The sequence below is a fragment of the Piliocolobus tephrosceles genome, chromosome 2 (genome assembly GCF_002776525.5).
Source record: "Piliocolobus tephrosceles isolate RC106 chromosome 2, ASM277652v3, whole genome shotgun sequence".
NCBI classification, from domain to species: domain Eukaryota; kingdom Metazoa; phylum Chordata; class Mammalia; order Primates; family Cercopithecidae; genus Piliocolobus; species Piliocolobus tephrosceles.
In genome coordinates this window covers 45098054-45118136 of record NC_045435.1, presented here as the reverse complement: position 1 = coordinate 45118136, position 20083 = coordinate 45098054, and the positions used below count along the sequence as shown (strand labels likewise).

Sequence of the window (20083 nt, the reverse complement as noted above, 5' to 3'; positions counted from 1 at the left end):
CTCACTTCAAGCTCCGCCTCTCGGGTTCAAGTGATTCTCCTGCCTCAACCGCTCGAGTAGCTGGGACTACGGGTGCCCACCACCACGACCGGCTAATTTTTTGTATTTTTAGTAGAGACAGGATTTCACTGTGTTAGCCAGGATGGTCTTGATCTGCTGACCTCGTGATCCGCCCGCCTCAGCCTCCCAAAGTGCTGGGATTACAGCTGTGAGCCACCGCACCTGGCCAGTGCTGGGGAAGTTTTTTGTATTTTTAGTAGAGACGGGGTTTCACCGTGTTAGCCAGGATGGTCTCGATCTCCTGACCTCGTGATCCGTCCACCTCGGCCTCCCAAAGTGCTGGATTACAGGTGTGAGCCACCAAACCTGGCCGACACTTAATACTTTCTTATGGCCCTTGTTATCCTGTAAGTTCTTCAAGGGCAAACTCTGTGTCTTAACTAGTCACCTTTGTAACCCTTGCAATGCTGAGTATGAGACAACACTGGAGGAGAGGAGGGGAATAAAACATCTCCAGGGAAGAGGAATGTAATGGGAGCCTCTTCAAGTCCCACTGGCAGCTTATCTTTTGAGTGAGCTTTTTCCTATTTTCAAACATCTCTAGTAAAATAGGTGTACCAAAGGGCATATCCAGGCAATACAAGCCATTGTAGTTAAATTCCACCATACACCTTTTCTGGAGATAGTCATGGTGCCTAACGATCAGCCTGGCTCTATTAATAATAGTCATTACAGGAAGCTGCACGCCAGGTAGAAAGAGCCATTAGCTGTTACTACTCCACTGCCAAGAAGTAAAGACATTATGTTTCCAATTCTTCTACTTAAGTCTTTTAAAATCTATAGAACATTATGTCCAGTATCTCTATCTCACACTTACTTTCATTTTCTATAGCTGTTAAAATTTTTGTTTTAAATATTAGGAATATTCCATTCATGGGTCTATAATGAACAGCAAACATTTTATAGAGTACTATGGTTGGAATGGTAAACAAAAATAAGTCAGAAAATATTAATTTTTGGTCCTACAGTAATTTTAACTTGTCCTCCTGGTGTGGTGTGGACACACCCAGGTTGGACTTCATACACAGCCTCTTGCTTTATATTGACTCATTGTTAGAGCTCAGGAAGTCACTACCTAAGTGTCTGATTGCTACACTACACATTACCTCAAGATACTATGAAGGTTAATCAGATTACAGAGGGGACATCTATAAAGCTGAGTAAGCCTCTTGGTAATAAAACTATATAAATACAAAATACTGTTTTTTATTGGCAGATAATATATCGTGTTTTAGCACAACACATAAGCTGCTAGGCATTTATTCAATCTGATTGGGATTTGGTTAAATTTGGTTAAAAAATTTTTACCTTAGGTTGCTTTAATTAAAAAAATGTTTAAGGCTGGGTGCGGTAGCTCACACCTGTAATCCTAGCACTTTGGCCTAGTACCGCTTGAGGCGAGGAGTTCAAGACCAGCCTGGTCAATATGGTGAAACCCCATCTCTACTAAAAATACAAAAATTAGCCAGGCGTGGTGGAGGGCGCCTGTAATTGCAGCTACTCAGGAGGCTGAGGCAGAATTGGTCGAACATGGGAGGTGGAGGTTGCAGTGAGCTGAGATCACACTCCAGCCTGGGCGACATAGGGAGACTCTGTCTCAAAAAATAGTAATAAATAAATTTAAAAAGTTCAGCCAGGTGCGGTGGCTCACGTCTGTAATCCCAGCAGTTAGGGAGGCTGATCACCACTTTGGGTGGGCGGACCACCTGAGGTCGGGAGTTTGAGACCAGCCTGACCAACATGGAGAAACCCCGCTTCTACTAAAAATACAAAATTAGCTGGGCGTGGTGGCGATTGCCTGTAATCCCAGCTACTCGGGAGGCTGAGGCAGGAAAATCGCTTGAATCCGGGAGGCGGAGGTTGCAGTGAGCCGAGATCGTGCCATCACACTCCTGCCTGGGTGACGGAGCGAGCCTCCGTTCTCAAAAAAAAAAAAAAAATTTAAAATATCATTGGTCCTTAAAGTTATACATTCATTCTCTGATAATTGCTATGTTGAACACAACCTCCTGCTTTACAATGATTAAGCACTAATGATTTGAACCCAGGTTTAATGCCTGATTCTCAACACATGTGCTCTGCCTTCTCACGAACATGATTTCAAAAATCATAGCACTGGGATTCGGGAGTGGTGGCTCATGGCTGTAATGCCAGCGACAGAGCAAGACCCCACTCTTAAAAAAAAAAAAATAGAAAAAGAAATCATAGTATTGAACTGGGAGGTTTCACTGAGATTAAACTTGGGACTCTTCCCTTTTTTGTTTCGAATAAAGCCATTCTAGGATGAGACACAAAATTTTAAAATATTATAGTTTACAGTTACCAATTTAAATTGGGTTTAATCTTGACAAGAATATCTACGGCTATATACACAAATCTCTTTTGGAGAAAATACCGTATCTAAACTGAAGTCTATTCCTGAATATGATAGACCAGGTCAAAAGGTTCTCCTGGCCCTCCAGGGGGATGTCACTCACAAACGTGCTAAACGTCACAGTCTGGGCCCCACTTCCTTCCATGCTCATGACCTTCCCAGGAAGGCCCCTCGCCCTTACAAGGCACTTTCATCTTGGGAAGATACATCAGTCCTGGCGGAGAAAGCAGCAAGGCCTTCCGCGGCTCACAAAATCAATACAAATCTCAGCCTACATCCCACAGCCGTGACGACCGTGACCTGGCATCCCCTTTTCTGCAAACTTAAATGTTATCTGGAAATCGGGCCTGGCAGGAGCCCGAGAAGGGGGAGAAACTTTCTGCGGCCCCAAGCTAATCGCAGTCACTGCACCGAGACCCGTCCCCTGGCATCCCTTTGCTCCAGCTGACAAGACAGACCACCAAGGTCAGCCAGATTTCCACCCAGTCCGGCCGGGCCCGGACCCAGCTGGGAACGGCTGAAGAAGCATCGGGACCGGGATCCCGGCGGGAAAGGCCGCGCCCGGGGCACGGCGGGAAAGGCCGCGGCGCGCAGACGCACTCGCCCCACCCCGCGCCGCGCTCTGGATGGGCGGCCCTCCCACGGGCGACACTGATTGGACTACCGAACCCCGCGCGCTGATTGGCCGCGTGGGCGAGGCGGAGGAGAGCCGTGCGCAGCGGCGTATGTGGGGCCGTGTGCAGACCCGCGTGTGGCGCAGGCAAGGACCCTCAAAATAAACAGCCTGTACCTTGCGAGCCGTCTTCTCCAGGCCTGCGTCCGAGTCTCCGCCGCTGCGGGTCCGCTCCGACGCGGAAGGTGAGGGCTGGGGAAGGGGGCTGGCGCTGAGGAAGCCGCAGTGCGGGCCGGGTGCGTGGCGGACAGAGGGTAGGGAGCGGCGAGGCGGCGATGGCGGCCGCACTTTGGCCTGCGCCGCTGCTGCGTCAGGCGGGAAGCTCGGCTGCTGCCGCCGCCTCGGACCCGGGTTTCTGGCGCACCGCTGTCGGACGACACTCCTGTCCTTTCTTCGTCCTGGAAAGCTGGGTCGCCGAGCCTGCGGGTCTCTCGGCGCCAGGGCCGCGCCCCAGGCCGCAGGCTTAGGGCAGAGGAGGCCCGCCCGTGCGCCCTTGGGGCCGAGGCCCTGACGCTTCGAGCGTCGCGGAATGAGGGGCCGAGGGTGGATTTGGCGGGAACTCACTGGAATGAGTCCGTGTGGTGGGGAAAGGCTCCGACGAAGGGGGGATGGGGTGGGTATAGTCGTGCCGGCCATGTGCTGGGGTCGTGCGCCTGGCGGGCCATGTGCCAAGGGATTTGGGGGCCTTAGAAAAGGGTTCTTAGGCCGGAGGCGGTGGCTCACGCCTGTAATCCCAGCGCTTTGGGAGGCCGAGGCGGGCGGATCACGAGGTCAGGAGTTCGAGACTAGCCTGGTCAACATGGTGAAACTCTGTCTCTACTAAAATTACAAAAATTAGCCGGGCGTGGTGGCGGGCTCCTGTAATCCCAGCTACTCGGGAGGCTGAGACGGGAAAATCGCGTGAACCCGGGAGGCAGAGGTTGTGGTGAGCCGAGATCGCACCACTACAGCCTGGGCAACAGAGCGAGACTCCGTCTTTAAAAAAAAAAAAGGATTCTTGAAGAAGCCCTTGTGTTTGGGGTGGCGAGACCGTGCTGGAAGACTTGAGAGCCTTTAGTGTTTATACTCCGCGTAGTTGATAGTTTCCCAGTTCTTGAATTTTTATCGTCATTTAAATACTAAGTTGCTTGTGTTACATTACCATTCGAAAAGAGGCTGATGGGGCTCACTTTCCCTGAGTCAACACGATTTAAGTTGCTGGGATCCTTTAAAAGCGCCATTACCAGAAAAAACACAAATTTGTCAAACCTCCAAAACCACAGCAGCGGGCGGTAGTCTGCATCATTTCTTGGATTAATGAAACAGATGTAATTACAAACGAGACATGAAATTCAACTAGCCCCCCTCCATCTAGATTTTTCCATATCGTGAGAACCTATTTTAGAATGGTATAATGGTCCACATTTGGGTTTAGGTGTTGACTTTATTATGGGTAAGGCTTGTGCTTGTTCCCACATGTTAACCACATGGCTTCAGCCACAGGGCACTTCCAAAAGAAGTAACTGCTTCTGGTCTTGGGGGTCTTGTGAAAAGAGAACATTGCTCAGTAATCGTCTGTGATTTCAGCTAGTGTGTTTCAGGCATTATTCAGAAGGACTCAGAAGAGGTAAGATAAACCAAAACTGAATTTGTTTTTTGTCTTTTTCAAAGTGAAAGAGGTCTAATGAGTATCCCCATCTTGCTTTTAAATTAAATTTTTAAAAGTAGATTTTTTCCCACTTTCCTATTGTTTGACCCAATTTTGGAGTGAAAGGTAACCAGTTACTATTTCCATTCGAATTTAAATTAGCAATTTTATGTTATTTGTTTGCTCAAGCAATATAACGAGTGTAGAGCTTTGAGGGTTTCAAAAAGATATGAAATGTAGCCCTTATCTCCTGGGCTTCCCCCTCCCCCCTCCTAAATAGTTTTAAATGCTTCTAATGAGTTACTCTGGTTAAGGATAAACACCTGTAAACTGCCAGGATCCTGGGTACATGCTGTTTTTAGTTTGAGCAGCCTGATTCTTGTCTACAAGAGCTCTTTGTGTATTGGAATATAAAAGGAATAATTTATTACATTCCCAAGGGTAGAATTAAAGACTTAAGTTTTTCAGATTTCAACTCTTGATAACAGTTTTCCTTTAAAAATGTAACTTTTTCTGAGGAACCAAAGGTCCACTTCTTTTTCATATTGGTAACAGTAAAGGTAATGTATTTCAAACATGATGCAGTCTGTAAAATATTTTGAACCAAATCAGTGGAAGACCAGGGTTTTTCCTTTGTTTTTGTTTTTGTTTTTGTTTTTGAGATGGAGTCTCACACTGTCACCCAGGCTGGAGTGCAGTGGCGCGATCTTGGCTCACTGCAACCTCCGCCTCGCGAATTCAAACGATTCTCTTGCCTCAGTCTCCCTAGTAGCTGGGATTACAGGCGCCCACACCACGCCCAGCTAAGTTTTGTATTTTTAGTACAGACGGGGTTTCACCATGTTGGCCAGGCTTGTCTCGAACTTCTGACCTTGTGATCCGCCTCCCTCGGCCTCCCAAAGTGCTAGGATTACAGGCGTGAGCCACCGTACCCGGCCAGGTTTTTCTTAAACTGGCATTTGGGCCGGGCGCGGTGGCTCAAGCCTGTAATCCCAGCACTTTGGGAGGCCGAGACGGGTGGATCACGAGGTCAGGAGATCGAGACCATCCTGGCTAACACGGTGAAACCCCGTCTCTACTAAAAAATACCAAAAAAAAAAAAAACTAGCCGGGCGAGGTGGCGGGCGCCTGTAGTCCCAGCTACTCGGGAGGCTGAGGCAGGAGAATGGCGTAAATCCGGGAGGCGGAGCTTGCAGTGAGCTGAGATCCGGCCACTGCACTCCAGCCTGGGCCACAGCGAAACTCCGTCTCAAAAAAAAAAATAAAAAATAAAAAAATAAAAAAAAAACTGGCATTTGAACATCTGGAACAGCGCTTCTCGGCCTTTGGGCTAAGATCAAGTGTGAACATCTGGAACAGGCAGGGAGATGTCTTTTTTAAAATATAAATGTGTTTTGTTATATGATTTGTGACAATTCTACTTGTCTTTTTTGAGAGAGTCTTTCTCTGTTGGCCAGGCTGGAGTGCAGTGGCACAATCTCGGCTCACTGCAACCTCCGTCTCCCGGCCTTAAGCAATTCTCCTGCCTCAGCCTCCCGAGTAGCTGGGATTACAGGCATGTGCCACCATTCCCGGCTAATTTTTGTAGTTTTTTTTTTGTAGAGATGGGGTTTTACCATGTTGGCCAGGCTGGTCTCCATCTCCTGACCTCAGGTAATCCACCCGCCTTGGCCTCCCAAAGTGCTGGGATTACAAGGCCTGAGCCACCGTGCCTGGTCAACAATTCTACTTGTCTTTTAAAGTTCAATAAAAATATGTGGCATGTATATGGGATAGTACCAAACTGGTGCCTAAAAGCAATGACACCACCATTGGACTGATTGGAATGATTTGTCTATTGGCTGAAGATTTGACCACAGAGAGGTTTTGCTTTTTTTTCCTTGCAGGAATGAAAAATTAAAAAAAAAAAAAGTTCCTTTTTTCTCTTCCTAGCCTCTTGACAGTAAGTAGAGAGCCAGAAGAATGATGCCAAGGCATCCTGACCTGCTGCGTGGAGAACGCTCTTTCTCACTTAATAGAACTCTTATTCTGGCAGTGTCAGATGCTGCTGCAGCAAGGGAATGCTATTGAGTGATTGCAGTAAGCTATGCAGCATTTTCATGTTTAAAACTACTGGGATAATAAAGTGAGAACTTGAAGCCACCAAATTTCAAGTTGTAATTAGAAGGATTTTGTTAATTAGGAATATGAGTGCTACAGTGATCACCTGTAAATACAAATGAGGTGTTAACTAGTAAATCAAGTTGCCAGTGTTTGTGTTTGGTGAGACTCCTAAGTTCTGCCATGAAGTTAAAGAAAATACCTGTCTTAAGATTCAAGAAACCTGTGTGAATGAATTCAAAGTAATTATGACTGTAGATTTTTTTTTTAAAGCTATCAGTTCCAGTTTTACTTTGATTTTTATCTAAAGAGAAATACAGAATGAATAGAGCATTACAATTCAAATGTGTGTTTTTTTTTAAGTTACTAGATATATAGTAGTAGTAATACTTCTGTGTAATATTTTGAAGAAACGAGTGAATTGGTATAATTCCCTACTTTAAAAATATTACACAATAGCATTTTTGTCATAGATTATCATAGCATTTTTGTGTACTTTACCACTTACTTTTTTTTTTTTTTTTTTCTTGAGATGGAGTCTTGCTTTGTCACCCAGGCTGGAGTGCAATGGCAGGATCTCAGCTCACTGCAACCTCTGCCTCCTGGGTTCAAGCCATTCTCCTGCCTCAGCCTCCTGAGTAGCTAGGACTATGGGCATGTGCTACCACACCCGGCTAATTTTTGTGTTTTTAGGTTTTTTTTGTGTGTGTTTTGGAGATGGAGTCTTGCTCCATCACCCACACTGGAGTGCAAATGGCATGATCTCAGCTCACTGCAACCTCCACCTCCTGAGTTCAAGTGATTCTCTTTCCTCAGTTTCCTGAATAGCTGAGATTATAGGCACGCACCACGATGGCCAGCTAATTTTTGTATTTTTAGTAGAGACAGGATTTCACCATGTTGGCTAGGCTGCTGACCTCAAGTGATCTTCTCGCCTTGGCCTCCCAGAGTGCTGGGGTTACAGGCATGAGCCACTGTGCCCGGCCTCAACTCTTAACCAAAGCCTTTGCAGAGGATTTAGAGCAAGACTCTTGAAATCCTGATTGTAGTACTTTCTAGCTGTGTGGCTTTGGGTAAGTCACTTGGTGTCAGATTTTCTTATTTTTTATCTTTTTGAGACGGAGTCTCGCACTGTCGCCCAGGCAGCCTCCGCCTCCTGGGTTCACACCATTCTCCTGTATCAGCCTCCTGAGTAGCTGGGACTACAGTCGCCCGCCACCACGCCCAGCTAATTGTTTGTATTTTTAGTAGAGATGGGGTTTCACCGTGTTAGCCAGGATAGTCTCGATCTGACCTTGTGATCCGCCCGCCTCGGCCTCCCAAAGTGCTGGGATTACAGGCATGAGCCATTGCACCCAGCCAATGTCAGATCTTTAGTTTGTCATTAAAATGGAGCAAGAATACATAACTTGTAAGGTTGTAAGATTATAGATATGTTTACTAATGCCTGACTTATAGATACCCAGCTATTAATTAAAACCCTTCAAGAATTCAGGGCAGGCAGAAATGGATGTAATTAACCAAGGTCAGGCAGTAAATGCAGGAACCAGGATAAAAATACGGAATTGCTCCCGGGTAAGTATTCTGTTTTCCATGATTCTGGCTAGAATGTGGGTAATACAGAATGTATATTGCTTCCTTTCATTGCTTTTTTTTTTTTTTTTAGGTGGAGATTTGCTTTTGTTGTGGTGTTATCTCAGCTCACTGCAACCTCTACCTCCCGGGTTCAAGCAATTCTCCTGCTTCAGCCTCCTGAGTATCTGGGACTACAGGCACGCGCAACCACACCCAACCAATTTTGTATTTTTAGCAGAGACGGATTTCTCCGTGTTGGTCAGGCTGGTCTCCATCTCCCGACCTCAGGTGATCCGCCCACCTCAGCCTCCCAGCACTTTGGGAGGCCGAGGCAGGTGGATCATGAGGTCAGGAGATCGAGACCATCCTGGCTAACACGGTGAAACCCTGTCTCTACTAAAAATACAAAAAAAAAAGTAGCCAGGCGTGGTGGCGGGCACCTGTAGTCCCAGCTACTGGGGAAGCTGAGGCAGGAGAATGGGGTGAACCTGGGAGGCGGAGCTTGCAGTGAGCCGAGATCACACCACTGCACTCCAGCGTGGGCAACAGAATCAGACTCTGTCTCAAAAAAAAAAAAAAAAATCTGAGGTGTTTTAGTACCATGTTGGAACACCAAACTGACTTAATGGAGCATAATAATGCATGTATACATTCAGAGGGTAAAAGCTCCAATATGGTCTAAATGGAGTTACGTGAACAACATGAATGAGTCAGGGATAACCCTGAGCTTGCAAAAAGTAAGGATATATACAAATGTGAATGTGTACAGCGGTATTAGGAAAACCATATAAAGTAATAAAGATAGCCAGAATCATACCCTCCTTTGCTAGTGTCATTTTTGTCTCCAACTTTCCTGTTGCTACTTTATTTTAAATGTATTTTGTAGGACAGAGTTATGATCATTCTATTTATTAGAACCCTGATTGTTAGTCTTGACCACATACTATTAGATTTTAGTAGTTTACTAGATTTGTTCTTAATAGTATGGTAAAATTATGTTAAGGAAGACAAATTTAGTAACCATTTGTGGTTTTAATTCCAAGATAAGTTCAAAATTTGAAAAATAGTTACACCTCTTAGTTTAGCATACATGGCTCACCAGTGAATCGTCAGTCTTGTCAGACCCTTTTTTTTTTTTTTGAGACGGAATCTCGCTCTGTCGCCCAGGCTGGAGTGCAGTGGTGTGATCTGGGCTCATTGCAAACTTGGCCTCCTGGGTTCAAACAATTCTTGTGTGTCAGCCTCCTGAGTAGCTGGGATTACAGGCACGCGCCATCACGTCCAGCTAATTTTTGTATTTTACTTAGTAGAGACAGGGTTTCTACCATGTTGGCCAGCTGGTCTCAAACTCCTGACCTCAGGTGATCCATCTGCCTCGGCCTCCCAGGATGCTGGGATTACAGGCGTGGGCCACCCGGCCTGGTCCAGACCTTATGTTGACTGTCTTAGTCATTTCTTCCCTTGCTTGGCATGCCCTGTGCTCCTATCACCCTTTAAAGTAGTTTGTATCATAAAAATTTGATACACAAAAATTGAAACTTAGGACAAATATCTTGATGTCTGGTAGTTGAAAATGTGAACTGATTTGGAAATCACCAGTTTTTCTCCTCTTAATCTCTTTTCCATTCCATTCAGGAAATAGACTGTAAGGTGGGAAACAAGTAGAAGCAGTTAGTCTCGCTCTAAAGCTGCTATGTAATAGACATTGGACTGAGTTCTGTCTACTGTCTGTAAGCAGTCAAAAGTTGAAAGAATATGTACCCAGAAGACAAAAACTTTGGTTATTAAATTGAATATATATTAAGCACAAGGTACTGTGTAACAATTCTTACCACACATCAGTTTTATTATTTCCCTTTTACAAGTAAGACAGAGATGGGTAGTCAGATGTCTTTGAGGTAACACAGCAAGTAGTTAAACTGGGTTAAGTGATTAACCCAGGTTGAGTATGGTTCCAAAATCTCTTACAGTGTCAGGCAGGCTACATCAGTGCAGTATACATATATCAGGTTTCATGAAAATTTTTTTCCAGAGAAAACAAACCCAAGGAACCTTTAGTAACTGGTGCCTTATATTAGTGGTTTTTAGCAAAAGGAAGAAAATAGGTGTTTTCCGGCTGCCTGACAAAAGTGAAAAACATTTTGTTTTTTATTGAAGTTAGTATATATGTTTTGTAGCATTGCATAAAATAGTACTGAAGTCTAATTGATTATGAATTCTTGGACTAATAGAACCTGGATGACAAATTAGAGGTTCTGGTCTGGCTACTGGCTTTTTTAGTTGTCTTGGGTGTAAATTTCTCAGCTACACGTGGGGATGGTGTTAGATAATCTGAAAAATACCTAATTTTCATGGTTTTATGATTCAGCAGTTTTCTTCCTTTGATATTTTCTAGTCTTTGCTTTATTATAGACTGGAATCCCAAAAATAACAATTACAAGTAGAAGATACTTCTGTTACTGGGTTTGTAAAAAAGTTACATTGGAAATGTCCTTTGAGTGGTTGGCCCTGATACCTGTCAGAAGCTGAAAGTTGTGGATCCTAAATTCATTTGGGCAGAATCTTACCTATGGTTTCAGAAAGCTGAGAGTTTCAGAGAGTGACTATAGTCAGTCCTTAGTGAATACAAAATTGAGAATACATCATTACTTTAAATTAATGGTGCAGTAACTCTGGTGACTGATAGCAGTAATTTAGATGCTTTGTTGTTAGTACTTGATTAGATTGGATTGGGTCAGTAGTTTCATTCACCAAATTACTAAAGACCCCCGCCCCCCCACCCCCAAAAAATTAATTAAAATACCGAGTTACATGATGGCTACTAAAAGGATAACTGTATGGGTGTTCGATGATTCAGAGGTTAATTACTTGGTCTCTACCTTCCAGGAATATGATACAAGGCAATGTGGTACTGCCATTAGACAGATATTAACAGAGTGTCCTGGGACTTAATAGTAAGGATAGTTCCAGGCTGGGAGATGTAGTCAGATTCTTTTATAGAGTTGGCATTTGAGTTGGCCCACGAAGGTTGGAAAAAGTTGTGACAGGTGGAAAAGGAGCAGGGGAGACCAGGACAGTGAAAATCCAGCCAGGAGCAGTCACAGGCAATGAGACAGACTCATGGAGCCATGATTCTCAGCTGTCTTACCTTACCTTAGTTTTCCTAAGGAATATGGAATTCTGTAAAGACCTTTAAACTAAATACATTCATATGAGATGAGTGCTAGGATTGGGACCTGCTGCCTAATATAAGTAGTGTGAGTCTAAAACATTGTGGAAAGCAGTTAGTTTAATAATGTTGTTAAAGAGACAAGTCTATCTCAAGGGACCAGTTCTACCTAAACTGTAGACCACCTGATTCACTCTGATAGGGTTGGCCAAAGGGAGGAGAGGACAGATCGCATACATAGTACCTAAGGACACTGAAAGACCTCTTTAAAGAGCATGTCATATTGATGATGTTTGAAGGCTATTAATGTTTTTCTTCCCTTTTAAGGCTTAGTGTTTTTTTTGTTTTTCTTTATTAGCATTAATTTACTCTAGTAAAATTATGTGTAACTAAAAGCGGCAAAACAGGCTGGGCGCAGTGGCTCACGCCTGTAATCCCAGCACTTCGGGAGACCAAGGCAGGCAGATCATGAGGTCAGGAGATCGAGACCATCCTGGCCAACATGGTGAAACTTGTCTCTACTAAAATACAAAAAATTAGCCGGGCATAGTGGTGCACGCCTGTAGTCCCAGCTATGCGGAGCCTGAGGCAGGGGAATTGCTTGAACCCGGGAGGTTAAGGTTGCAGTGAGCCAAGATTGTGCCACCATATTCCAGCCTGGTGACAGAGCGAGACTCCGTCACAAAAAAAAAAAAGGCAAAACATGTAAAACTTCTGTTCTAGTGTGCAGAAGTTCTGCCTTTGCCACTGAGGTGCATATCTTTTTTTACAGAACATTTTTGTTTTTTGAGACAGAGTCTCGCTCTGTCGCCTAGGCTGGAGCGCAGTGGCCCAATCTCAGCTCACTGCAACCTCCGCCTCCCAGGTTCAGGCGATTCTTCTGCCTCAGCCTCTCTCAAGTAGCTCGGACTACAGGTGCGCACCACCACACCTGGCAAATTTTTTTATTTTAGTAGAGTTGGGGTTTCACCATGTTGGCCAGGATGGTCTTGATCTCCTGACCTCATGATCCACCTGCCTCCCAAAGTGCTGGGATTACAAGCGTGAGCCACTGCGTCTGGCCTAATTTTGTATTTTTAGTAGAGATGGAGTTTTACTGTGTTGTTCAGACTGGTCTCAAACTCTTGACCTCAGGTGATCCTCTTGCCTTGGCGTCCAAAGTGCTGGGATTACAGGTGTGAGCCACTGTGCCCAGCCTTGTTTTGTTTTGTTTTTTTTGTTTTTTTTTTTTTGAGATGGAGTCTTGCTCCCAAGCTGGAGTGCAGTGGCGCAATCTCGGCTCACTGCAAGCTCCACCTCCTGGGTTCACGCCATTCTCCTGCTTCAGCCTCCTGAGTAACTCGGACTACAGGCGCCAGCCACCACGCTTGGCTAATTTTTTTTTTTTTTTTGTATTTTTAGTAGAGACGGAGTTTCACCATGTTAGCCAGGATGGTCTCCATCTCCTGACCTGGTGATCCACCTGTCTCGGCCTCCCAAAGTGCTGGGAGTATGGGCATGAGCCACCGCGCCCAGCCTGGTTTTGTATTTTAAACAAGATGTATCTTGTTTAAATATCAAATTATAAAATATTCAGGACTTGCAGATTGTCTGAATTATACTCTGAAAGTAATCATTTATGTATAAATAATTCCTTGAGAGCAATAGTTAAATGAGCTCAACTGGAGAAGATAGACTATTTTATATGCCTTTTTTTTTTTTTTTTTTTTTTTGGACAGAATTTCGCTCTTGTAGCCCAGGTTGGAGTCCAATTGCGTGATCTCGGCTCACTGCCACCTCTACCTCCTGGGTTCAAGCGATTCTCCTGCCTCAGCCTCCCGAGTAGCTGGGATTATAGGCATGCGCCACCAAGCCTGGCTAATTTTGCATTTTTAGTAGAGATGGAGTTGCACCATGTTGGCCAGGCTGGTCTCGAACTCCCAACCTCAGGTGATCTGTCTTCCTCGGCCTCCCAAAGCGCTGGGATTACAGATGTGAGCCACCACACACCCAGGCTGCCATTCTTTTTTTTTTTTTTTGAGACGGAGTCTTGCTCTGTCGCCTGGACTGGAGTGCAGTGGCCGGATCTCAGCTCACTGCAAGCTCCGCCTCCCGGGTTTACGCCATTCCCCTGCCTCAGCCTCCCGAGTAGCTGGAACTACAGGTACCCGTCACCTCGCCCGGCTAGTTTTTTTTTGTATTTTTTAGTAGAGATGGGGTTTCACCGTGTTAGCCAGGATGGTCTCGATCTCCTGACCTCGTGATCCGCCTGTCTCGGCCTCCCAAAGTGCTGGGATTACAGGCTTGAGCCACCGCGCCCGGCCTTTTTTTTTTTTTTTAATCCTGACTCTTCCCTTTGGTGGAAACCGGCAAAAATACTTTACATAATTTAGGATCCTTGATACTAGTATAGTTAAGAAATAATGATTACAAAGCAGATACTGTTTGAAATTCTATAAAAATCTGTTTTTAATCTCCTTCACTGGCTGGTTTCTTCTGACTAGAAATACGTTTTGTGCATCTGAAAGCACCAATAACTCATAGCCAAATAATTTTTTTTGGTAATATGTTCATAGGCAAATGGCAAGAGTTAGTAGAAAGTTAAACAGTTACTGAAAGTGGAGAACCTTGCCATTTTTCTGACTGCCTTTTGGGTCTTTGGTGTTGTGGTTGGGTTAGCTAATTCCATTATCCAGTCAGTTTTACTCAGTTGGAAATATGTTTTTCTAGATGATGATGCCTGTGCTTAGGTTTGAGAGGATATTTAAACTACGACTCTGTGTGCCATTGTTTGACAATGGAATTAAGGGTAAAAATATTGAGATACGGAAGTGTGAAAATATAGTTACATTGTTTTCATTCCATTCTATTCCATTTCATTCTGTTTTAAGAATAGCCTCAATTTATTTTTAGATTATTACATAAGAAGTACAAAATCTATTTGCTTTAGTGGGAGTTTTATTTTTATTTTAAAATGATACCCAATTAAAGGAGTTTATTATGAAATTCCAAGTTGCATTGTTTAAAATGTAAAATTACAGAAACATTTGGAAAGGGGAGAATAAAAGAAAAGAAAACAAAACACAAATGTTCCCAGTGCTGTATGTGCCATTAGCGCTTTGGTGTAACTCATGGTCATTTTTCTAGTGTTTTTATTATACAGTCGTCTCTTGGTATTTGTGGAAAAGTGGTTCCACGAACTCTTTCAGATACCAAAATCCTCCTGTGTTCAAGTCCCTGATATAAAATAGTGTAGTACTTGCAATAGAACCTTTGCACATCTTTTTATATACTTTAAAATCATCTCTAGATTACTTATAATACCTAACACAGTGTAAATGCTGAATAAGTAGTTGTTAACGTATTGTTTAGGGAATAATGGCAAGAAAAGTCTGCATGTTCAATACAGATGCAACTTGTTTTTCCACTGAATATTTTTATTCCGAGGTTGGTTGAATCCATGGATGCAGAACCCATGGATATAGAGGGCCTACTGTACTTGTACTATCTAGAGATAAAATTTGTGTCTTGCATTTGTTTTAACATACCTGTTCTAAGGAATATCTCAGTCACCAGGCAAGTGCTGCAGTATTACTAGGTACTATATCAGGTGCTAAGGTTAAGAGAGTATTTTCCTTCACTGACTCCTCACTCTGAGAATCCGTTTTCTGTGTGCGTGTGTGTGTATGTATGTCTCACTTTGTCCCCTAGGCTGGAGTGCAGTGACATGATCTCTGCTCACTGCAACCTCCACCTCCCAGGTTCAAGTGATTCTTCTGCCTCAGCCTCCCGAGTAGCTGGGATTACAAGCGCATGCCACCATGCCCGGCTATTTTTTTATTTTTAATAGAGACGGAATTTCGCCATGTTGGCCAGGCTGGTGTCAAACTCCTGACCTCAGATGGTCCACCTGCCTCGGCCTCCCAAAGTGCTAGGATTACAGGTGTGAGCCACCGCGCCTGGCCACTACCAATTATTTGTTCTCATAATGGATTTTCACTGACCCTAACTCTGTAAATTCCATCACTTCCATCACTATTAACGTGTATATTATAATAGGTCTATAATAAGCATGTAGTTGTATGATTATTTTATTTTTTTGAGACGGAGTCTCACTCTGTTGCCCAGGCTGGAATCCGGTGGCACTGTCTCAGCTCACTGCAAGCTCCGCCTCCTGGGTTCACTCCATTCTCCTGCCTCAGCCTCCCAAAGTAGCTGGGATTACAGGCGCCCGCCACCTTACCCGGCTACTTTTTGGATTTTTAGTAGAGATGGGGTTTCACCATGTTAGCCAAGATGGTCTCGATCTCATGATCCACCCACCTTGGCCTCCCAAAGTGCTGGGATTACAGGCGTGAGCCTCTGCACCCAGCTATTTTTTTAACCGATGTATTAGCTAGCTTTTTCCCCCATAATAGTTTTCCAAAAATACATTTAACGGAGAATAAAAGTTAAAAGAACTTTCAGTGGTTTAATGTTGTTACTTTTTAATTTTTCAAAGATCTGACTGCAGCCATGAGCAGCAATGAGTGCTTCAAGTGTGGACGATCTGGCCACTGGGCCCGGGAATGTCCTACTGGTGGAGGCCGTGGTCGTGGAATGAGAAGCCGTGGCAGAGGTGGTTTTACCTCGGATAGAGGTATTTTGTCGACTAGAAAAATTTGAAGTACTTCAGTATTTGTTAGTATCAAGACTGATCTGACTAGCCGAATTCTCTTTGTTTTTGCTCAAAACAGGTTTCCAGTTTGTTTCCTCATCTCTTCCAGACATCTGTTATCGCTGTGGTGAGTCTGGTCATCTTGCCAAGGATTGTGATCTTCAGGAGGATGGTAAGTATTTAACACTTCCTTTTCATACCCCTCTAGAGTTTGGAGAAGTGAGCATACGCAACTGCGTATAGCATTTCCACCTTTGAGGTTTTGTATTGTATAATTTAAAACATGACACTTTGTAAAGGTTTTATAGTCTTGGTCTGTTTCTTTTCCTTATTGTTGAAGCCTGCTATAACTGCGGTAGAGGTGGCCACATTGCCAAGGACTGCAAGGAGCCCAAGAGAGAGCGAGAGCAGTGCTGCTACAACTGTGGCAAACCAGGCCACCTGGCTCGTGACTGCGACCATGCAGATGAGCAGAAGTGCTATTCTTGTGGAGAATTCGGACACATTCAAAAAGACTGCACCAAAGTGAAGTGCTATAGGTAAGGTGTCATATTGTTGTTAGAAGAAAACTCATTGCAGAGATTCTTCCAGAGATGAATTAGCTATAAATGGAAGGGCTTTAATAAATTAAGTGAAAGTTAGCTGTGACCAGATAAGACCAATTTTCACCATACATAACTGGCAGTCTGTCTGTATATAATTTTGTATTCTACCCTGATATCCTGTGGCTTATGGTACAAGGACAGTTTTCACAACTGGATTTTTTTAATACGTAAAAATAAGAGTGTTATAGTTTGAAACTTCCAGAGACTTCATAGAAAGCTCTATAATTAATACACGTAAATCTTTTATCATGTAACCAGAAATCTTTGTTTGTGACATGTAAAGTGTATAATTTGATAAATATTGTGTACATGTCTGTGAAACCTTAGGGGTTAATTGCATGAAGACAAGAATCAGGCGTTTTGTTCGGCATCGTGACTTGCTTTCGTAGACAGTTTTGTTCTGAGGCCCATTGTGAAAAGTATTTTAATTTCTTTTTTAGGTGTGGTGAAACTGGTCATGTAGCCATCAACTGCAGCAAGACAAGTGAAGTCAACTGTTACCGCTGTGGCGAGTCAGGGCACCTTGCACGGGAATGCACAATTGAGGCTACAGCCTAATTATTTTCCTTTGTCGCCCCTCCTTTTTCTGATTGATGGTTGTATTATTTTCTCTGAATCCTCTTCACTGGCCAAAGGTTGGCAGATAGAGGCAACTCCCAGGCCAGTGAGCTTTACTTGCCGTGTAAAAGGAGGAAAGGGGTGGAAAAAACCGACTTTCTGCATTTAACTACAAAAAAAAGTTTATGTTTAGTTTGGTAGAGGTGTTATGTATAATGCTTTGTTAAAGAACCCCCTTTCCGTGCCACTGGTGAATAGGGATTGATGAATGGGAAGAGTTGAGTCAGACCAGTAAGCCCGTCCTGGGTTTGTTGAACATGTTCCCATGTAGGAGGTAAAACCAATTCTGGAAGTGTCTATGAACTTCCATAAGTAACTTTAATTTTAGTATAATGATGGCCTTGGATTGTCTGACCTCAGTAGCTATTAAATAACATCAAGTAACATCTGTATCAGGCCCTACATAGAACATACAGTTGAGTGGGAGTAAACAAAAAGATAAACGTGCGTGTTAATGGCTGTTCGAGAGAAATCGGAATAAAAGCCTAAACAGGAACAACTTCATCACAGTGTTGATGTTGGACACATAGATGGTGATGGCAAAGGTTTAGAACACATTTTTTTCAAAGACTAAATCTAAAACCCAGAGTAAACATCAATGCTCAGAGTTAGCATAATTTGGAGCTATTCAGGAATTGCAGAGAAATGCATTTTCACAGAAATCAAGATGTTATTTTTGTATACTATATCACTTAGACAACTGTGTTTCATTTGCTGTAATCAGTTTTTAAAAGTCAGATGGAAAGAGCAACTGAAGTCCTAGAAAATAGAAATGTAATTTTAAACTATTCAATAAAGCTGGAGGAGGAAGGGGAGTTTGACTAAAGTTCTTTTTTGTTTCAAATTTTCATTAATGTATATAGTGCAAAATACCATATTAAAGAGGGGAATGTGGAGGACTGAAAGCTGACAGTTTGGACTTTTCTTTTTGTACTTAAGTCATGTCTTCAATAATGAAAATTGCTGTTAAAAGGATGTATAGGATTTAGATACTTTTGCAAAGCTATAGAAAATTCTCTTTGTAATGCATTATAATAATGCCCTTGAGTTCTGTGTTCAGTCTGAACAAGTTTTTTGGTGGTGGTGGTTTTGTTTTATTTTGGAGATGGAGTCTTGCTCTGTTGCCCAGGCTGGAGTGCAGTGATGGGATCTCGGCTCACTGCAACCTCCACCTCCTGGGTTCAAGCAATTCTCCTGCCTCAGCCTCCTGAGTAGCTGGGATTACAGGCACCTGCCACCACGTTCTGCTAATTTTTTGTATTTTTAGTTTAGACGGGGGTTTCACCATGTTGGGCTGGTCTCAAACTCCTGACCTCAGGTGATCCACCTGCCTCCCCCTCCCAAAGTGCTAGTATTACAGGCGTGAGCCACCGTGTCCGTCCCATTCTGAACAGTTTTAATACCATTGCTGTTTTAGTGTTTTGTGTTTTTTGAGACACAGTCTCGCTCTGTTGCCCAGGCTAGAGTGCAATGGTGCGATCTCAGCTCACTGCAGCCGCCGCCCCCGCCCCTGCCCCTGCCCCCCACTTCAAGTAGTTCTCCTGCCTCAGCCTCCCAAGAAGCTGGAACTACAGTCATCCGCCACCACACCCAGCTAATTTTTGTATTTTTAGTAGAGACGGGGTTTCACGTTGTTGGTCAGGCTGATCTCCAACTGTTGACCTCAGGTGAGCCAATGTGCGGTTTCATAAAGATCTGAAGTGGATTCCTTGTTTTTGCTAGTATGTTATTTAGAGTTGAGATGGACCTTAAAACTCACCTGTTTTAACTCACTTTGTAGATGAGTTAAATTTAATTTACTTAAGGATATACAGTTACAGCCTGGAACCTCAACCATTCTTCACTCCCCATGCCCTCTTTCCCCCTCCTTTGACATTAAATGCAGTAGGCGTCATATACTTTTTCCATTTAGTTAATTTTCCCCTTCCATGCGTTGTGATTCTTCACTTGGGGTATGAGTTTTTCATCCTTCATGCAAGGTTCTGTCAGTTCATAGTATAGCGATTCAGTGTTAAAAGGGTGGTGTCTCAGCTGTGCTGTGCACATTCCAACCATGTCAAATTATCTAATAGTCCAGAGCAAGCGAGAAAAAGGTAATAACATACTCATTTCTTTATGAATATAAGCTTATAATATTTTTTCATGTGCTATTTTTACTGAGCAAATTGTATGTCTTACATGTTAATAAATATCTTGACAATTTTATTTTCTACCACATGTATGAAACAGCATAAGGAAAAACTTGTTTTCGAAGGCATCACTGTTAAATGAGGTTTGGGGGCTGGTGTGCACATGGAGTTATTTCCCCCCAAATTCTGGGCCTCATGTAGGAAAACCTAAAACATAGTAAATGGGATATGTTGTTATGGCTCTTTAGGTCAACTTAGTGTTAATAATTTCTCGTGTTAATCACAGCTTTGTGTGTTGGGAAGGGAAAAAGTGAAGTGGGTTGGTTAAAATTTAGAACTCCCTTTGCTTAAGGCACTCATTCCTTGTGCTGAATTTGTTGCCTTTTGAGACCTTTTGAAACACATAATTAAGGACCTATTCACAGGAGACCACAAAATGTTCCTTTATAAGATGAAAATTTATTTGCATTGACCTTGATGACTGGAAAGCAAATGCAACGCATGAAATTGTGTATTT

At 43.4% G+C, this 20083-nt stretch overlaps 1 protein-coding gene across 4 annotated transcripts; it reads left to right on the top strand.

Moving 5' to 3' along the window:
• The first annotated feature begins 3071 nt into the window (after nucleotides 1-3071).
• Nucleotides 3072-18342, top strand: CNBP (CCHC-type zinc finger nucleic acid binding protein). Of its 4 annotated transcripts, none has more exons than XM_023215876.2 (5): nucleotides 3072-3292; nucleotides 16059-16196; nucleotides 16294-16386; nucleotides 16555-16753; nucleotides 17260-18342. In XM_023215876.2, exons 2-5 carry the CDS (start codon nucleotides 16073-16075, stop codon nucleotides 17375-17377), a joined length of 534 nt encoding a protein of 177 aa, XP_023071644.1. In that variant the 5' UTR covers nucleotides 3072-3292; nucleotides 16059-16072; the 3' UTR covers nucleotides 17378-18342. The 4 variants fall into 4 exon arrangements, with proteins under 4 accessions (XP_023071644.1, XP_023071661.1, XP_023071651.1 ...); XM_023215893.1 differs by having other exon boundaries at nucleotides 3106-3292; nucleotides 16059-16175; XM_023215883.2 differs by having other exon boundaries at nucleotides 3127-3292; nucleotides 16059-16175; nucleotides 16552-16753.
• Nucleotides 18343-20083: the final 1741 nt, after the last annotated feature.

What these genes read in the sequence shown, in the direction of transcription:
- CNBP (XM_023215874.2), top strand. Translation starts at nt 16,073, where the DNA reads ATGAGCAGCAATGAGTGCTTCAAGTGTGGACGATCTGGCCACTGGGCC. An exon ending in TGGTTTTACCTCGGATAGAG is followed by an intron (nt 16,197 to 16,293) that starts GTATTTTGTCGA and finishes TGCTCAAAACAG; the next exon opens with GTTTCCAGTTTGTTTCCTCA. An exon ending in TTGTGATCTTCAGGAGGATG is followed by an intron (nt 16,387 to 16,551) that starts GTAAGTATTTAA and finishes TCCTTATTGTTG; the next exon opens with AAGCCTGCTATAACTGCGGT.